Raw genomic sequence first — 21,271 nt, forward strand, 5'->3', positions numbered from 1 at the left:
AATAAAGTATATCAATTAAAGGTATATATCTGTTTTTCTATATTTTTCTTTTTTTTTGGTCTCTTGATCATTTCTTCTGACTTTACAGCTTAATTCTCTTTAGTCTAATCTGCCATAAGCCTCATTCACTGAATTCTTAAATTTATTTTATTTTTCAATTCTACAATTTAGTGTTACTTGGCTGAATCTTTCAAGCTTGGCTTTTATCTCCATAAACACAACAAGCATATTTGTTTCAGAGCACCTGTTTGATAGCCAGAATTCCAGTTTTCCTGTTGTTTCTGATACTTTTGGCTTCTGCTGTCTTGTCTCTGTACGTGTGTCTTTATCTTTAATTTTTTAACTGGAGGTTTATTTCAAAATTTGTGGAAGTAACCTGAAGAAAAGGATAGTGTTTATCTTGTTCCGTAGAAGATTTCTGTTTGCTTCTGCCAGTCACTTGTGGATGCTGGTAAGCCAGAACAAAGGCTTGAGGTTTTCTAGATCATCCACACAACAGTGCAAACTAGACCCATATTCCACGGTACAGCCTTTAGGGCTACAGCACGAGAGGTTCACAAAGAATCCCACTCTTGGCAGATGCCAGACTCTGACGTTTGTCCTCCTAACACCAAAAGCACTGTTGTTGGACTGCTCAGCCCCCTCTTGCTGATGAGAAAACACATCATGGCGAAAAGCCTTCACATACTAGTTTTTGAAGCTCAAGTTCTCCCCCTACTCTTGATCCAGAATTCCCGAGTATTTTATTAGTCAGTATCTTATTAGCCTTGTGACCCTGTTAAGATTTTACTTTTGTTGTTACTTCATCCAGTTATAACTGCTGGACCAGGTAATTCAAACATTATCAGAGCCTTACCTTTTTTTATCAACAGACTTTGGTCACCTGCTTTATTTTTATTTTTATTTTTTTTAAAGATTTTATTTATTTATTTGACAGAGAGAAATTACAAGTAGTCGGAGAGGCAGGCAGAGAGAGAGAGAGGGAAGCAGGCTCCCTGCTGAGCAGAGAGCCCGATGCGGGACTCGATCCCAGGACCCTGAGATCATGACCTGAGCCGAAGGCAGCAGCTTAACCCACTGAGCCACCCAGGCGCCCTGGTCACCTGCTTTAAAGTCCATTTTTACCTCTAGTACCAAGTCATTTTTACATCTGTATTTATAGTGCTGGTAATGGTTAATAATAAAGTTAGGATTTTGTGGTGTTGTATAAAAATAATCGATTGCCAAATTCCTTGTTAGTCAAATAAGATACAGAAGATGACTTTGTTAAAATGAGCAGAAAAGTATTCTTTTCCATACTCTTATGCCTTTATGCCACAGGAATACTGCTGGATAGAATGGATGGATGGATTCTGAACATTATCAAGTTCTAGAAAGAGATCATTGGTGATGAGAGAGTTTCTATTACAGACACTAGGTCTCAAGAGCCAAGCATGGTACAATTCTAGACATGAAACAGCTACATAGGAGGAAAAGGAGGAAAATTCACACACAAAAGCACTGGGGTATTCACAGGCTAGAAGTCGTCTTTACTTTGACAACAGTTAAAATGTGCTTGTTTGATGCTAACCTATGTACTCTAAAAATCTACCTGTCATGAAATCGTAGCGCCTACTGTCAGCTCCTCAGGAAGAGGCCCACAAGAAGACAAAGGAAATTCAGGTCAAATCTGACAGTCTTTCATTAAAATGAATGAACAATTAAGGATCACCAGAAATTAATAGAAAATGAACAGCAAAAAGGAAGAAATATTTAAAAGAATCTAAGTTCTCAGAAGAAATTCAAAAAGATCCTGCAACCTTTAAAAAAAAAGTGGCTATTAAAAAAAGTAATTTTAGGATAAGATAAAGGTATTGGGAATAAAAAAAAATATTTGAGCCTACTGAACTGATGATATGTGATATCAAACAAATGTTCATTTTGTGTGGTATGATACGAGTTTTACATTTAATTTAAAAAATTACTGAAAAAATAAAATTAAAAAAAATTTCTATCAACAGTAAAAAAAATTACTTTTTAAGAGATACATACTGTAGTAGTTATGAATGAAATTATATGATCGCTCTGATTTGCTTTAAAATAACCCAGTGAGGAAGGAATGGGTAGGGTTACATGTTAGTAACTGCTGAAATGCGGGAGACAGGAACATGGGCCTTCATTCTTTTCTCTGCTTTTGTGTATGTTTGAAAATTTTTATAATTAAAAAAAAAAAAGACTTTTTTTGTTGTTGTTTTAGGTTTTATTTTAAGTAGGCTCTACACCCACACATGCGGCTTGAATTCACAGCCCTGAAATCAAGAGTTACATGAACAGAACTCCCCCACATTACAGAATTTAAAAAGGCAGAGTTGAAAATGTAAAATAAAAATTACAAGTCAAGGACAACAGAAGTATTTGACCATGGTCTAATATAAGTTCTGTAAGAGAAAAACAAATAATGGAAGGAAGGAAATAAGAAAGAAAAAAAAAGTTAAAAAAATCATTTGGAAAAAGAATATATAGTGACCTGGCCCCCACACAGATAGGCATAATAAATGGAAATAAGCCCAAACGTGGATGCATCCCAGTAACCCTCAGAAACCTAAAGATAAAGATAAAATTTTAAGTATTTTTAGAGAGAAAAAGCTAGTATGGATAAAGAAATGAGAATCTCAATGACATCAGATTTCTCACAGCAACACTAAAAGTGGAGAAATATTTTCAAAGATCTGAGGGAATGGGCTTTCAATCTATAAACCTCTACCCCACCAAACTATCAAGTGAGAAGACAAAATAAAGACATTTTTAAGATATGTAAAAACTCAGGAGGTTTTCATCCATGCTTAATGAAAACATTTTTTCAAAAGATGTACTGTTGAAAAATGAGATCAAGATAGAGAGGAATAGTAGCAAGACAGAAATAGCACATGCATGAGAGGGAGAACAACACGGGTTACAAGAAGTAGTCTGCTGTGCGGGGCACCTGGGGGCTCAGTCGGTTGAGCATCTGATTCTTGGTTTCAGCTCAGGTCATGATCTCAGGGTTGTAAGATTGAGCCCCCCATCAGGCTCCCTGCTCAGAGGGGAGTCTGCCTGGGATCCTCTCCCTCTGCCCCTCCCCTGATGCACATGTACACTCTCCCTTTCAAATAAATAAATCTTAAAAAAAGAAAAAGAGAAAGTAGTCTGCTGTGGAGCAGGATCCAGAAGAAATGAAGAAAGCTGGCAGGAAATGAAAGATTGATTCATGATACTTGATACTTGAAAGACTTTTACTTTGAGTTTCAAAAATTTTCTAATATAGAGTTACATATATATTGTACTATATTTATCATATCATTCCGCTTAGACATAGTCACGTAATTTCAGAATCAATCCACAAAGCACAGAAAATAACAGAGCACAACCTACATGTCCCAAAACCCTCTCTACAATGTAGAATTTTTTTTTTTAAGATTTTATTTATTTATGACAGAGATAGCATGAGGGAACACAAGCATGGTGGAGTTGGAGAGGGAGAAGCAGGCTCCGCACTGACCAGGGAGCCCAATGCGGGGCTCGATCCCAGGACCCTGGGATCACGACCTGAGCCAAAGGCAGATGCTTAACCGACTGAGCCGCACAGGAGCCCTACAATGTAGAAACACTAACTAACCAAAATTGAGAGATGGAATAAGAACAGATACAGCTAAATACCAGATTTTTCAACAGTGGCAAACTAATAAAAACTGTCATAAGTTGCTAACAAAAGTTTTTTAGATGCGTTATATAAAAATAAAGGTAACTACTAGGAAAACTAAAAATAGTAACACAAATTGAAAGGTAGAGAAGCAAAGTATTAGGAGGTATGTGTACACTATTATATTTAACAGTGGGAAATTCACACATACAGTCCATGGCTAGAATCAAGGTAAGGGAAGACAAGGGTATTAGTCGTGATGGTAACCATCAGAAAAACTCAAAGTAAACCACTGACAGTGGTTATAGCTGAGAAGTACAATAAGGAGGTACCAAGGGGACACTTGGGCTGCTTACACACTTTGGCTATTGTAGATAATGCTGCTATAAACATCGGGGTGCATATATCCCTTTGCATTAAAATTTCTGTATTCTTTGGGTAAATACCTAGCAGTGCAATTGCTAGATCATAGGGTAGTTCTATTTTTAACATTTTGAGGACCCTCCATACTGTTCTCCAGACTGGCTGCACCAGCTTGCATTCTCACCAGCAGTGCAAGATGGTTCCCCTTTCTCTGCTTCCTCACTGACACCTGCTGTTTCTTGTGTTGTTGATTTTAGCCATTCTGATGGGTGTGAGGTGATTATCTCATTGTAGTTTTGACTTGTTTGTCCCTGATGACCAGTGAGGATGAGCATCTTTCCATGTATCTATTGGCCATCTGTATATCCTCTTTGGAAAAATGTCTATGCATGTCTTTTGCTAATATTTTAGTTGGATTATTTGGGTTTTGGGTGTTGAGTTTCTTTATATATTTTGGATACTAACACTCTATCAGGTATGTAATTTGCAAATATCTTCTCCCATTACATAGGCTGCCTATCAACTGGTGAATGGATAAAGAAGGTATAGGCCAAGGGCGCCTGGGTGGCTCCATGGTTAAGAGTCTGCCTTCAGCTTGGGTCATGATCCCAGTACCCTGAGATTCAGCCCCACATTGGGCTTCCTGCTCAGTGGAGAGCCTGTTTCTCCCTCTCTAGGTCCCCCGTGCTTGTGTTCCCTCTCTATCTCTGTCAAATAAATAAATAAAATCTTAAAAAAAAAAAAAAAGATGTGGTATATATATATATATATATATATATATATATATATATATACAATGTACTATTACTCAGCCCTTAAGAAAAAAAAAAAAAAAGGAATGAAACCTTGCCCGTTACAATAACATGGATGGAGCTAGAAAGTATTACCCTAAGCAACATAAGTCAGTCAGAGAAAGACAAAGATTATTTGATTTCACTCATATGTGGAATTTATGAAATAAAGCAAATGAGCAATAGGAAAAAAGAGAGGCAAACAAAGAAACGGACTCTTTCTATAGAGAACAAACTGATGGCTCCCAGAGGAGGGCTGGGGTGGGGGGTTAAACAGGCGGTGGGATTAAGGAGCACTTGTCCTGATGAGCACTGGGTGATGGATGGAAGTCCTGAATCACTATATTGTACACCTGAAACTAATACTGCACTATATAACTAACTGGAAATTATTTTTTGGAATTATTTTACTAACTGGAATTTAAATAAAAACTTGGGGAAAAAAGAGGTACTGAAGGCAGAGACTAAATAATTTTATAACATTCTGTTCTGTTTGCATTTTTATATACCATGTACTACATTATTTCTATAATAAGAACAAGCTTAATGGAAAAGATGAATAAATACATTTACAGGGAAAATAAAGCAAGCTGGATTTGCTGAATTCCTTGAGTTTCCCTGTACATACGTAGCAAGATTCTATAAATACTATCATTCTTTTAATCTTAAATTTTATGTAATTTTGTTAAGTATTTTAATTTAACATATTGCTCTTTAATATAAATCATGGTGGCACTTACCTGGGAAAATATACACATTGTTGCCTTGGCCTGGTGTAAAGACTTGCCCATCATTGAGTTTCACTGGCTCAAAAGGACTGCCACTGGCAAACAAACACCTTCCCTGGTAAGAAATGAAGTAACCTCAATTTGTAACTTAATGTGGACCAACACTGAGGTGAGTCAAAACACAATTAAATCCCGTACTAAAACAGACCAACGTATTACTTGCAAACAGTCATAATTTACAATATAATATCATCTTTCATTAAAATTCTTATCAGAATGAGTTTTTATGCAGAGCACACATTCAAATAAAATTGAAAATTGTCCATCAGTAAACTAAAAAAACTCACACTTCTACTTCCTTTATTTTATTTTTTTTAAAGATTTTTATTTATTTATTTGACAGAGATCACAAGTAGGCAGAGAGGCAGGCAGAGAGAGAGGAGGAAGCAGGCTCCCTGAGGAGCAGAGAGCCCAATGTGGGGCTTGATGTGGGCTTAATCCCAGAACCCCGGGATCATGACCTGAGCTGAAAGCAGAGGCTTTAACCCACTGACCCACCCAGGCGCCCCTTCTACTTCCTTTAAAAAGTTTAAAATGTAGATGGGCCAACAAATACCATCCTGAATAATAAAGATTGCTATAAACATCTGTGAATGAAGGGGAACATACCAAAGGTTAAACTGTGGTCACTGACCATACATCTATTAATTTTGGCTCTGTACCAGGTGTTTTGTATGTGTTCTCTCAGTTTAGCCTGCATAAAAAGCCTTATGAGATTATCATTATCTCCACCTCACTGATATAAAAAAAAAATCTCAAAAAACTAGAGCTTAGATTTCCAAGTACTTTGTAAAAAGTCACATGTTACAATTGTAGTAGTTAAACTTGAATCCAGATTTTTTTTTTTTTTTTGTAACTCCAAAGCCCATGGTCTTTCTATTATGCTAACAAAGCTCCTGTTGGACAGTTTACAAAACAGATGTATGGTATAACCACAGTATTACCCCAGAAAAATATAGCATGTTGCCTTGTTAAAGAAAAAAAAGTCTCCAAATTTGTTGTACCAATTTTAGTACTGTGCTCAACAATGGAATATAATGTTACTAGCATATGCATTATTTCCTTTTTTTTTTTTTTTTTTTTAGATTTTATTTATTTAGTTGAGAGAGAGCAAGCGAGTGCACATGAGCAGTGGAGGGGCAGAGGGAGAAGCAGACTCCCCTGCTGAGCATGACAATGCAGGGCTCATCCCAGGACCCTGAGATCATGACCTGAGCCAAAGGCAGATGCTTAACTGATTAAGCCACCCAGGAGTCCCCATGTTCAATATTTCTAGGAGAATTAGATACCTGTGAAATTGAAAAGTACCTGAAAGTAAATATTTGAATCTCTTCTTTTCTTTAAAGACTTTATTTGAGAGAGAAATAAAGAGAGAGAGAGTGAGAAAGAGAGAGCATAGCCCTGGGAGGCAGCAGAGGGTGAGGAAGGAGGCAGCTCCCAGCTAAGGAGGAACCTAGGGCTCAATCCCAGGACCCTGGGATCATGACCTGAGCCCTGAGCCCAAGACAGACGCTTAACCAACTGAGCCACCCAGGTGCCCCCATAAATCCTTTAAATATCATTTCCCCACCACAAATCCCATCTGCTCCACTCCTCTTTGGCAAAAAACCACAAAGAGCAAGAAAACAGTAGTTCCTAAACAGGATAATCTATCTTGGAATGCTTGAGGTAAGTCATGTTTATTTTTTTTATTTTTTAATTTTTATTTATTTTTTAAAGATTTATGTATTTTAGCAAAAAAAAATTTTTTTTAAGAATTTTATTTATTTATTTGACAGACAGAGATCACAAGTATGCAGAGCGGCTGGCAGGTAGAGAGAGAGGAAGAAGTAGGCTCCCCACGGAGCAGAGAGCCCGATGTGGGGTTCCATCCCAGGACCCTGGGATCATGACCTAAGCCAAAGGCAGAGGTTTTAACCCACTGAGCCATCCAGGCGCCCCAGATTTATGTATTTTAGAGAGAGAAAGAGAGTGAGCGAGCGCACAGCGGGGAAGGGCAGAGGGAGAGGGAAAGCCAACCCTAAGCGGACTCCATACTAAGTACAGAGCCTGACACCGGGCTCGATCCCACAACCCCAAGATCATGAGCCAAACTGAAATCAAGCTTAACCGACTGAGGCAAAAGTCAGGCATGTTTGAACAGCTACCTGGATTAAGTAAGAGATGGTTTACAGAAAACTGAACTATCTCCACACAGAAGATGGACAAACTGACATGGTACCTGAACACTGGACAGAATAATAAGTGTTTAGACATTATTTTGTCTTCTTTTCTCTAGATCTAAAAATGTGTATTCTATAAAGGCTGATTATTCTCTGAAGTATAGAGAATCCTTGGCATTGGTGGATTTAACACTCAACAGTTTGAACCTTTGGACCACCTGAAGGTCTACGATATATATTAATTTTTACTTTTACAAGACATACTTTCAGTTTCAAAATGACACAAAGTATAGAAGCTATCTAACTATGCTAGTGTTGGCCCCAGGTGACTACCCTGATGCTACAATGTCAGGCGGCTGGATCATTTTCTACAGAGAGCTATGATCATTCTCTACCTGTTCTAAGCACAGAGACAGTGATGAAATTGTGTTTCTTTGAAGATTAAAGTCAGTTCATGGTTAATGTCATCTAACATTACAATGATAATGCATATAATAATTACTTTTGTAATACCACTAATTTTAATAGCTTTATAAAATGGCCTATATGATATAAGCTCTTTATAGGAAAAATGTTACATTCTCATCATATTAGTAAATTTTTAGATTTAGAAAGATCTTGGGTATTTTCTCTAGAATGGCAAGATTCTACAGCAGTTCTTCTTCAGGATATTTTTTGTCTTTCACGATCAATCAAATATGGCTGGATCTTAATGATAACCAAGTTGTTCTCATTCTGAAGTTCAAGAATTAAAAAGAAGTATTTTTCTCACTAAGCAGCAGAGGGTGTTAGAGTAACACTAAGACTTCTCTCTACTGAAAACAAAAGGACACAAAAAATTTAAGAGGTGACTGCAAATATGTAATTTATGCCATTATTTTATGTAAGACTAAGAAGGAATTTATGTAAAATTAAACTATGACACAATGCTTTTTTATCATTTTTAGGAGGTAATACAATATTGAGAAAAAATTTGCATCTCAGAACTGATAGACAATATATCAAACTATTTTTATTCATTCTAGTAATACACAGCACTCATGACAGTATTTATTCAAAAAATAAAATTCTTAAATGTATGGGCCATCTTCCGGTGATATGCTACCACTGCCCAAAACATTGACGTATTTTGTATTTCTAAAATGCCAAAACCTACTGACAAATTGAGTATATTCTTCAGTCATTGTATCAGACTAAGACTTAATCTTGGGGGCAATAACCATTAATTTTAAGTAGTAAAGACTGGTAAATAGGATACCATACTTTGGTAAAAAGATAAGGCAGTACACTAAAAGAGACTGATTTTCATTTATTTATTATTTTGGTATCTGGAGGCTGATTTTGTGGATGATTTCAAAGAAAAAGATTTCAGTAACTATTAGAAGTTTCAGTGATTACTATAACTTGGAAACCAGTAGCCAGAATTCATTTTGACTAAACTGAGCGGCAATATGAAGCAAAAGAAATTTAGAGGGGATGTATGTATCAAAATAAATACTTCGGCAATGAGAAAAAAAGAATGCTGAAGACTTAAGGAGCATGAATATTAAGTCTGGAAAGTTCTGAGAAGGTTCTGCTTTGGCAATGATCTAGGCTGTTTCACATCCAGTCTCCCTCTGATAACAATGAGAGAAACTGGATAAAATACATTAAAAATATCCATTAAGAAAGCAGCAGTGCAGGGTCCCTGGGTGGCTTATCGGGTTAAGCCTCCGCCTTCAGCTCAGGTCATGATCCCCGGAGTCCTGGAATGGAGCCCTGCATCGGGCTCTCTGCTCAGCAGGGAGCCTGCTTCCCTTCCTCTCTCTCTGCCTGCCTCTCTGCCTACTTGTGATAAAATCTTAAAAAAAAAAAAAAAGAAAGAAAGAAAGCAGCAGTGCTATCGAAATCATGAGAGCTTGGGTGTGGGAGATGCAGAAGAGGAGGAAAACAAGATACATGTGATTCCAGCACTTGAAGCTTTCCCCCTTCATGAGGATTACGGATTTCAAAAGAAGCGGTATCTGTGGCTGAGAACCCGAGCAACAAAGCTATCAGGAGCCTCAAGATGACAGAGGGAGAAAAGTTCAGGGCCTGCTGGGGATGATGGCTGCTAATAAATAGCCCAGGACTTGAGATTCATGTGTGAAGGGGTACATGCTGGGAGAAAGGGTAAACCGTGGAAAGAGAGCAGGCACCCCATGGACCGCATCCTGATTAGATTAAGGTGAGCTGCTCCAGACCAACCCCCACCACAGGAAAAGGGAAGACCCCCTCCTCTAGAGCCTCAAATTACTGCTATAATAGTTTACCCACACCATCTAGCACTCAAGAAGGACACAAAAAACAAAAATAAAACGAGGCTTACAAAAATACAAGACTGCATAACCAAGAAAAAGAAAGAGGATAGAAATGGATTCACAGAGAGTAAGGTATTTCCTGCTATCAGACATTAACTTTCATCATTATTCATATATTTCAGAAATTAAATAACAAGATAGACTATTTTAGCAGAGAATTATAAGCTACATAGAAAGATGAAATAAGTATTTGAAAAATACTGTTAAAAATTGTGAGGTGTGGTAATGATCCCATGATTATATCTTTAAAAGAACTCTTAACTTTTGAGAGATTTACAGTGAAGCGATGCGATGTCTTGAGATCTGTTTAGGGTGGGAAGGACGTAGAAGAAACAAGATTGAGAAGGAGGTGGTATTTCCACAGCGGCATACTGGCATATGGGAGTTGACTAGACTATTCTACCTCTGTATATGTTTGAAATTTTCCGTAATAAAAGACTTTTTAATAGAGTGCAGAAAAAAGCATTCGTCACAGACGGTTACCTATTCTGAAGTATATGACCTAATAATTTCCTGTTGGGTGTCACTGTAAACAAGCCTTTAAATACTACTTCCTGGGGCGCCTGGGTGGCTCAGTGGGTTAAAGCCTCTGCTTCCCAGGGTCCTGGGATCGAGCCCCACATCAGGCTCTCTGCTCAGCAGGGAGCCTGCTTCCTCCCCCCTCTCTCTCTCTGCCTGCCTTTCTGCCTACTTGTGATCTCTCTCTCTCTGTCAAATAAATAAAATCTTTAAAAAATAAACAAACAAATAAATAAATAAATACTACTTCCTGGGGTCACTTAAAGACCACTTACAAGAACAATACAGAACGTGATTACATTGTGGAGATTAAAAATATATCACTACAGAACAGTGGGGAAAACCTAACTGTCCTAATGGTATATGAGCAGACACCTGTAACTGGGATATAGTCCTGCGGCAGTGTCTAAGAATTTAGAAGTACTAAACCTTAAATGATTTGGATGAAAGTAAAAACTTCCTGACGGCTGTCAGATGACTGAAAACAATGGCTTTCATGAAGACAAATACCAACAGTGAAGCTATGCTGGAAGAGTAAAAAGAATTGTTTTATTAAATGTGACGGCAAGGAAGTAGAATTTATTTATCAATTGATTATTTCTACAATATGCCATTGTAAGTCTGTTTCACTAATTAGAAAAACAGTCAAACTGAAATTCTACAAATGAAAAATACAATAAAATTAAGAGCCTAGCAATAGATTAGCATAGCTAAAAAGAGTGCATGCAACTGGAAGATACACCCAAAGAAAATACTAAAATACAGCATGCAGGGGTGCTGGTGTGGCTCAGTGGGTTAAGCATCTACCTCTTGATTTCAGCTCTGGTCATGATCTTAGAGTCATGGGATCAAGCCCTGCATTGGGCTCTGCACTCAGCACGGAGTCTGCTTATCCCTTTCCCTCTGCCCTTTTAAAAGATAAAAATCTTAAAAAAAAAAAAAAAAAAAAGAAAGAAAGAAAGAAAGAAAGAAAGACTACACAGTATGTCAACAGGATGGAATATGCAGAAAGCTGTATAAGAGATACCTGAGATAGGAGAACAAGTCTGACACTCTCCAACCGGAGACCCACAAGAGCAGACAGAGAATGCAGCCAACCCAGATATTTCCAACATGGGCCACAAAAGAGGGCATCAAGATACAGAGTTCTACAGTCCCAGCTGGAATAAATACAAACTCAACTACGTCCATTATAGCAAAACCCAAGACAAAATAATGTATCAAAAGGAAAACAGACGTCAGGAAATAATAGCATACTATCTCCACTGACTTTTACTTCTATACATAGTAAAAACTATCCTTCAAAATGAAGGCAAAATAAAGAGATTATTAAGAGAAATTCATCAGACCCATACTCAAGGGAAGTCCTTCTGGTAGAAGGAAAACGACCCAAGATAAAAGCACAGACATACACGTCAGACAGAATGGCAAGAGAAGACATTAAAATGTATCAAAATGTATCAAAATCAATTATTTTGTGTTTAGAACAAGACTGTCTTTGGGGATTTAAAATAAAATTAAAATGTACAACAGCCCACAAGACAGAAAGGTGTTAAAATGGAGATGTATGGTAATTATGTTCCAGAATTCATACACACAATAGTTTATACAGAACTTGATTCAAGGGTGCATACTGTAATCTCTACAGTTAACTATGAAAAGAATTATGCAAGAATGTATAACTAAGGCCAATGGAAGGAAAATAATGGACATAACCAATTCAGACAATTATGAGTAGTACCTCTGTAAGTGTATATGCTTCTTCAGCCGTGCACTCAGCCATTGCTGTAGGATTGCTTAATGCAAATATTACAGGCCTTTCATTGATTTCAGCCATGGCTTTGATTACACTAGGAGTGAAAAGTCGGCCAGCTCCTGCAACTCCTATAATACATAAGGGGGGGGAAAGCAACTTCCTTACATGTAACATAAAACAATTCTTATCAACAGCATTTCTGCAATAGGTTTAATACAACAAAACACATATTTTGTATTGCTGAGATAATGCCATAGGAACACAGTCTCGAATCCGAAAACAATAAAATGCTGAAAGTTTTTACTAAAATATTGTTTACCCCAAACATAGTAAATTCTAGGAAATTAAAAAAAAAAGAGTATGACTATCTCCATCACTGTCTAATTAAGATAAAACTTGCTACAACATGAATGAACCTTAAGGATATTATGCTAGGTAAAATAAGCCAGTCACAAAAGGGCAAATACTATGTGATTCCACTTATATGAGATACCTAGAGTAGTCAAATCCATAAACACAAAAAGTAGAAAGGTGGCAACAGGGGGCTAGGGAAAGTATTTGTTTAAGTGGTATGGAGTTTCAGTTTTGCAAAATGAGTTTTGGAAACCAGCTGCACAACAATGTGAACGCACTTAACACTACCTAATCATACACTTAAAAAGGGTTATGATATATACAATTCATGAATTACTGAACTCTACATATGAAACTAATGATGTACTTACTATATGTTGGCTATATGTTGAATTTAAATTTAAAAAATGGTTATGATGGGCGCCTGGGTGGCTCAGTGGGTTAAGCCGCTGCCTTCGGCTCAGGTCATGATCTTAGGGTCCTGGGATCGAGTCCCACATCGGGCTCTCTGCTCGGCAGGGAGCCTGCTTCCTCCTCTCTCTCTCTGCCTGCCTCTCTGCCTACTTGTGCTTTCTCTCTGTCAAATAAATAAATAAAATCTTTAAAAAAAAAATGGTTATGATGCAGGGCGCCTGGGTGGCTCAGTGAGTTAAGCCACTGCCTTCGGCTCAGGTCATGATCTCAGGGTCCAGGGATTGAACCTCGCATCGGGCTCTCTGCCTGCCTCTCTGCCTACTTGTGATCTTTCTCTCGGTCAAATAAATAAATAAAATCTTAAAAAAAAATGGTTATGATGGCAAATTTTATGTTATGTGTATTTTACCACAATTAAAAATGAATTTTAAAAAGTTAAAAACTTGCATTTCAAATGTTAAACTGTTAAACTCGGGTTTAATTAAACAAATAATAGGAATTCAGAAGGGATAAAAAATCATCTGACTAAAGCAATCTACTTTCTTGATGCAATTTAATGACCTTTTCTTTAGTCCTTAGAATGTCTCAGACACTGCATTAGGCCACTGGGATATAAACATGAACACAATGCAACTTACAGTGGAGAGAAAAACAAAGTAGGCAGAAAATGAGAAAACCTGTAACAGGTGCCAAGTATGCAGTGTTACAGAAGCATGAAGAGTACTCAGCCTATGATAGGAATCTGGCGATTACCAAGCAAAACCTCAGCTGAGTCCTTTTCCAGTTCATCTAGTAAGATGACTTATATTTAACAATCAAAATAGTTAATTTTCAATTCTACTTTAAAAACTGATATGTAACAAAGAATACTAGTCTGGAGACTAGAGTTCTGGTGTTCTCTGTCAGTCCTGGCTATATGAAATATTCACAAATCTTGGGCAAGTTGTTTAACATCTCAGCTTGTTTTTCTTATGTAAAAAAGGAATTTATAATCAGTGTTTCTCTATAGGGAAGTGTATGGACATATTTTTAGGAGTCTATGAGTTCTAAAGGAATTAAACTTTTTCAATTTTTGTTTCCTTGACCCTCCAGAGAGAAAACTGGTGGACAGATTCTTAGGTTTTCATATTGAATTTTGAGAGAAATTGGGTTATCTTCAAGATGTCCTCTTGCTCTAAGAAATTGTGTGTTCTAATCAATGAAGAAGCTAACCACCACAGAAACTTACGTTTGTGACTGTTTTCTATTTAACATTCAATAGGGGTTCTACAAGAAAGTGATAAAACTACTAAAAACTTATGGATTCAAATCTCACAGCTATATAGGAAATGAAATAGCTCCTCTTTTAAAGACTTTTACATTTTCCGGGGCACCTGGGTGGCTTAGTTGGTTAAGCATCTGACTCTTGGTTTCAGCTCAGGTCATGATCTCAGGGTCCTGGGATTGAGCCCTGTGTCGGGCTCTGTCCTAGGCACAGAGTCTGCTTGTCCTTCTGCTCTTCCCACCCCTCCTCCCTGCCCTACACCCTGCTCTCAACCTCTCTCTGTCTCTAAAATAAATAAATAAAATCTTTAAAAAAAATAAAGACTTTTTGATGGACTTTGGGGAGGGTATAAGCTATGGTGAGTGCTGTGAATTGTATAAGACTAATGAATTACAGACCTGTACCCATGAAACAAATAATACATTATATGTCAATAAAAAAATAAAAAACAAAATAGACTTTTACATTTTCAGGGGTGAACCCAATACCATTTTGGCATACTCTGAAGTCAGCTATGCAATGCTTTACTCTCAAAACATAACAATGCTTTCTGCTTTGTTGCCACTGCAAAGATTTGACCCTGCACAGGACTTCTTGGTTTAGTCTATCATATGACCTTGGTCTTTTTCAGGTTTTGAGCACAGCAGTCACACCAAGTCTAAAAGCAAAGCATGATCAACTGTACAGCTTCCCATACTTAAGATCACAGGCAACATCTGTTAACTGAACTTTACACATAAAGGCTATCACAGAAAAACACATTAGATGCTGAAAGTTAGATAAAATAGGTCATTTCATTTTTAGTACTCCTGCATGGTACTGATGACCAGCAACATATTGTAAAGTGATATGATGACATGTCAACAATTCTACTTACCAATTATAGCTGAAGGCCTGAGAATATTTACTGCATCTTCAAAAGTATCAGGTATATTCCCTGGGGCTGAGTGAGCAAATGGTTCCTGATGACTGTCTATTTTAGCTTTCCGCCCCTGAATTTTTGGGAAAAAATACAGTATTTTTTAGTAAATGCTTACTGAGGATTAAGGAAAAGACATCATTATGAGTCATATATATTTTTTCTACAATAGAAATGCCTTTTCATTCTCATTTACTTTCCTCTTTAGCTACTATCTTCCAGTGTCCACAAAACCCAGATATAAAACATAAATCCCACCTTAACCAGAGACTTTCTAGTCCCTGTCAAAAACTCATTTACTTAGTGAAGTGCTTCTAAATCCAATATGGCACAAAGGCTTAAAATCCCTTATCTAGGCTAGATGTAAAATATTTTCATACTTTAGAAATGTATTGTGGTAATATATCAAATATTAAAATCCCCCAACATGGCACCCTAAACTGAAGAAAATTTAGTATACTAAGTACAAAAGGTCAAGACTACAAATACCTCTCTGGTTTTGCTATCAGATAAGTCCAAGTCAATCAGATTTGTTATCAATTTCAAAAAAACTTTGAGATTTCAGAGCTCTTAGGATTTTAGAATTGCAGAGAGACATCATGGACTTGTACTAGCAAGAGTTCTGAAACAAGAGGAACAGGGAATTCTGGTCCAGGATAGCTGAATGGAGAAACATGCTTTCCTCCCTAAATCCCAAGCCAAAAACTATAAAAATTAAATCCTTAGTGGTGTTATAAGGCCAGAAGACATACCACTGACAAACTAGAACAATGGAGAATTTTTCAACAATTTAAAGCAGTCAAAAATATATCAAATGCAAAATCCAAGCAGGCTGAGAAATCCGTATCCTTATTTTGGCAAAAGAAGAGAACCCACTGCAGAGGTGAATTTTTCTATCAGAACTCCAGAATACCCCCAGATAAGAACTAGCAGGGTCTGGGAAAAGCAGCATGCCATAATCAGTTAGATGGGAAGTTAATTAAAGAACTGACATATAGCCTCAACAGATTCAGGTTCTCAGAACAGTGGCTTCTTATACTTGCCCCCTGAAGGACCACAGCTCTCCAATATGTAGGTTCAACAGGAAACTCTCAGAGTCTCAAAAAGGAGGGCAGAGTTTGGGTCAGCAGGGGAGTCCAGACGCCTAAAACCCATAAGTCAAGCTATTCACACACCCTAAAAGAAAAATATTCCCTGAACTAGCAGATATTCAGGGATTCACATTTATGCTAACCAACAGCATATTCATTCTAGACTTGACTTGCCACAAATATAAAAAAGAAACACAAAACATATGTGAAAACCAACACCACAAAAAGAAGCACCAAACTGTGTATGTATGTATGTATGTGTATAAATATGTATTCTGCCAATGGCCTTCTAAAAGTACAAAGTTTCGGGACGCCTGGGTGGCTCAGTTGGTTAAGCGGCTGCCTTCAGCTCAGGTCATGATTCCAGCGTCCTGGGATCGAGTCCCACATTAGGCTCCTTGCTCCGCAGGGAGCCTGCTTCTCCCTCTTCTACTCTGTCTGCCTGTGCGCTTGCTCATTCTCTCTCTCTCTGTCTCTGACAAATAAATAAATAAAATCTTAAAATAAATAAATAAATAAATGAATGAAAGTACAAAGTTTCTAATCCTTGTATCTTAGATACAAGCAAATACAGTGGTGACAGCTCACTTGGAAGGCAACACAGCTTCATGGTTAAGAGCACAGGCTTCATAGTCGGCCTGGATGTGTCTCTCACATCCACTACTTACGCTAATGGCCTTGGAAAAGTCACCTGCCCTTTTAAATCCTAAATTTCCTTATTTGTAAAACTTCACAGAAGATTAAACAAGATAATACCTGCAGAATCTTATCATAAGGTCTGGTACATTTTAAACTACTATTTTAAATTATGTATAATTTAAGCACTCAAGATTTTTCATTCAAACACTTTTTCATTTTATTTTCTGTGTCAACAGTTGTGAGTACTAGTTAAGAAAAGATTTCAGAACTGAAACAAAGTATGTTCAAATAAGCTGTGTCTGAAGAGGTATATTTCAAGTAATTGCTGTATGTCATTATATAGAGCAAAAATACAACAGCACTGTGTACTGTAGGTTCAACTGCGAAATGGTTTACCTAATGTGTTTGTTACACAGTGTAAGATATAATGCATTTCTTAAGCTACTAAAAATGGTAATCAGTGCTAGGAAAGCAGGCAGGTGCAAAGGATACGAAATTAATCTGGGTTGGAAGCTCTTCCTTATCCATGAACTGGCCTCAGGAAAGGATGCATGGATTGCTCTCAGACTGTTACAATGGACTATGATCTCTAAATGGCTAAGGAATTTCTGCTCAAATGTCAGATGTCCTGCTAACAATTTAATTAGGAACTTCTGAGTTCCAATAAAAAACCTAGTTTTAGAAAGGCCAAGTACAATCTTATTTGTATGGTTACTTGATTTCTTAAGAATCAGAGAACAAAGCAAGAAATAATATGTCTGGTGCCAACATGGAGATTATGACTTGAATATGAAGCAAGAGTCTTTATAAAAGACAGAAAGGAGACTGGAGGATTTCTGTTGAAAAGATACTGGAAGGTCCCCAGTGGTACAATCTGGACAGTCCAGTGCGATACAGTATTTGAGGAACTGATAATATTTTTAAGAAGTCAAACTAAAAGTATCATTTTAACAACATTCTTTTGCTTCTCCAAGATTTAAATACCTTACCTTAAATAACAAACCAAACTTGTCAAACATCCAAATTTTCTTTTGCGCCTCTTCTTCTGAGAGGCCATTTTCAACCATAGCCATAACTATGAGATTTGCAATTCCAAGAGCAGCCTGTCCAACAAAACATAAATTTAAAAAATAAAGACCAGGGTATAATACAATGCTTGAATTACTTTATATATGAGGATTATGCATTATGAGGAATATTTGGTTTATTCTCTAACAAATTACGTAAAAACTCTTTTTTTTTTTTTTTAAGATTTTACTTATTTATTTGACAGAGAAAGACACAGCAAGAGAGGGAACACAAGCAGAGGGAGTGGGAGAGGGAGAAGCAGGCCTCCTGCCAAGCAGGGAGCCCGATGCAGGGCCGGATCCCAGGACCCTGGGATCATGATCTGAGCCAAAGGCAAACCCTTAATGACTGAGCCACCTGGGCACCCCGCAAAAGTTGATTCTTTGTGATATTCTCTCTAAACATAGTATTTCTAAACATATGTTAAATTACCTACTTTACAACAGAGATCTCCTATTCATACAAGATCACAACAAAATTCGAAGCTCATTATGTCCCATTTTTCCAATTTTAAAGGAGAGTTTTAGTTTTAAATGCTCAAAGCGCACAAAAACATACCTCTCCTGCTCCAAGGAATAGGACTCTGTGATCTGAGAGTGGTTTACCTATAACTTTCTGTGCGGCGAGAAGACCCGCTAGGGCTACTGCAGCCGTCCCTGTAAGATGAATAAGGATGTTTTGTAAATGATTTATTTATTTTGGGGAGAGAGCGCTAGCGAACAGGGTAGGGGGCAAGGGCCGAGGGAAAGAATCTCCAGAAGACTTCCCACCGAGTGCAGAGCCCACGTGGGGCTCCATCTCACAGCCCAGAGACCATGATCTGGAGTCAAGAACAAGAGTCAGACGCTCAATTGACTATGCCTCCCAGGCGCCCCCCCAAATAAAGATTTTCTAAGATAACAAACGGGAAGATTAAACAGGTTTAAAGAAGGTAGGGCTCAAAACCCGAGGTTTTCTTTTTGCTTTACCTTGAATATCATCATTGAAGGTACAATACTTTTCTCGATATTTTCTCAAGAACCTGAATGCATTATGATTTCCAAAGTCTTCAAACTGAATAAGTGTGTTCTGTCCGTATCTAAAACAGCAAAATCCATAACGGTGGTATTGAAAATATCATTATTAAAAAGCTTTCCTGTCTAATATTCCTTATGATTCCATTTTGAAATAATGTCTCAAGTCAGTCCATTTAAGGCCACCGGGATATTTTCAGAGCCTCTGAAAACTGGAGTTGAAATGCAGAAATCTATTACTCATTCAGAAAAATCTGAGGGGGAATCTATGTGATATTAATCAGTATAAACTATTTCCAAGTGCCTACAAGGTTGCCCAGCACATAAAAGCATGAAGTAACTTCCTAAAAAGAAAGAGATTTTTATCTGAGTCTCATAAAGTATATATCTGATATGTGTATTCTCACCATATTAGCAGTTAAACAGCAACACAGGAAAGTATATATTAAATAAGAGGTTAAAAAGTAATTTTGTAAGAGTTCACTGGCATTCAAAAAAAGACCCTAATCACCCTGGTGAGCTGAGGTAAGGGAAGGCTTGAAAAGGAGGTAAGACCTTATTTGGGCCCTCAAAGAACAAAAAGTAAAGAGACAGGAAGAAAAACAAGGTATATTTTGGTGACCCTGAATTTTCAACAGTCAGGCTATATATTTCAGGGTTTATGTGAGAAGATAAGAAGTTGGTTATGGTAGGTTGGGGCCAGATAAGGGAGACTCTTGAATGCAAAAGTAGGGAATGGGGCCTTTATTTTGATCAGATGCTGCAGAAGTGGAGAGAGAAGAGGATCTATGGTCAGTGAATCTGAAACATGAAAGCTGCCCAAGAGTCCCAGGAACGGTGGACGTGAGCCCGGCCGCCAAGGGCGGGGAGAGCTGAGCAGTGAGGCTCTGGCAGGAGCGGGGAGTACAGACTTCGCGCAGCAGGTCAGACAACTGAGGAGAGCAAGGCAGAATGCGAAGGGTCTCGCCAGTATCAGCACACCTAAGCAGGCAGGACAGAACCCAAGCTCTCAGAAATGTATCTCCTTCCATGCATCTTTATCAGAGATCAAGAAAAAACTGTGGTCCCTTTCTTTTATTAATTAAAGATGTTTTCATTTATTCCAACTTAACAAAAAAATACCTGTCAGTAATGGCTTTCATAAACTCATCAATCAGGTCATCATAACGTTGCGATCGATCTCTTTTCTGATACAAGCCCATGTAAAATGGATCTTTTAAGAGTGCCTATAACATAGACCAAACGCAAAAATAAAATCATTTTGTTACACAACCAGCTTAACCATATTCTATAAAACAAAAACTGCAAAACAAAAAAAATTTACTAAGGTAACTTTTAAAACCTTACTACATTTTTTCAAGAAACTCTTAATAGATTTAATTTACTGTTATTTGTATAAATATTAAAAGCACAGTTTAAGAAAAGATTAACTTTAATCATGAAATTTTCCCATCTTATATTATCTTCAAGAGAAGAATGTTGTAAAGCTTTTGTTTTTTAAATATGGGAGGAAGATCAAAGGCAGAAAATGGTTTTACTCACTGGGTTATCAGTTCCTACATCAATACACACAGGCAGGCATCTATCAGGCCGTATTCCTGCACACGCTGTATACAAACAAAGTTTTCCTACTGGAATTCCCATTCCATAGACACCCAGATCTCCAAGACCCAGAATTCTCTCTCCATCAGTCACCACAACAGCCTTAATTACAAAAAATATATATAAATTAAAAGTTGTCAAAAGTGGGGGTACTAAAAAGCATTTGAAAAAAGATTCTCTTTGTGTATTTTCACTCTCACTTTTAAAAATAAAATTATTTCTTGACTAACTTCCAAAGTAAACCAACCAAGCGTATTTAAAATTGTAGGATTTCTAGAATCTAGGTGTGAAACAAAGATGAACTAGATCTGATTTCCCTTTGTCTTTGGTTTAGAACCAGAATGTTTCTGACTGGAGGCTCAGTGATGTATCTTCCCAAAAACTAAACGGGAGAGGCAGGCAGACTTCTGATCGAGAGTCACCAGAAGAGAAAAACAAGGTTAGAATGGAACGATATGCTATTCCCACATAATGACCTAGGCCAAACAAGAAACACCTTAACAACAGTGGGGGGAAGAAGACCTAAAATAA

The 21,271-nt window shown here is 37.4% G+C and overlaps 1 protein-coding gene across 2 annotated transcripts in view; it reads right to left on the bottom strand.

Annotated features, from left to right (window-relative positions):
* The window catches only part of ME2 (malic enzyme 2), a 63,992-nt gene that overhangs the window by 9,629 nt on the left and 33,092 nt on the right, over positions 1-21,271 (bottom strand). For both annotated transcript variants that reach the window (XR_004278005.1, XM_032310236.1), the window contains exons 6-13: positions 20,681-20,842; positions 20,261-20,364; positions 19,094-19,203; positions 18,684-18,781; positions 18,047-18,160; positions 15,286-15,400; positions 12,362-12,504; positions 5,553-5,655 (exon numbers count right to left, since the gene is read on the bottom strand). Coding sequence is in view for 1 of the 2 variants with exons in the window: in XM_032310236.1 (XP_032166127.1) it covers positions 5,553-5,655; positions 12,362-12,504; positions 15,286-15,400; positions 18,047-18,160; positions 18,684-18,781; positions 19,094-19,203; positions 20,261-20,364; positions 20,681-20,842 (949 nt within the window). In the remaining variant the exon portion in view is untranslated. The remainder of the gene's footprint in view (positions 1-5,552; positions 5,656-12,361; positions 12,505-15,285; positions 15,401-18,046; positions 18,161-18,683; positions 18,782-19,093; positions 19,204-20,260; positions 20,365-20,680; positions 20,843-21,271) is intronic.

Source organism: Mustela erminea, chromosome 13, assembly GCF_009829155.1.
Source record: "Mustela erminea isolate mMusErm1 chromosome 13, mMusErm1.Pri, whole genome shotgun sequence".
NCBI classification, from domain to species: domain Eukaryota; kingdom Metazoa; phylum Chordata; class Mammalia; order Carnivora; family Mustelidae; genus Mustela; species Mustela erminea.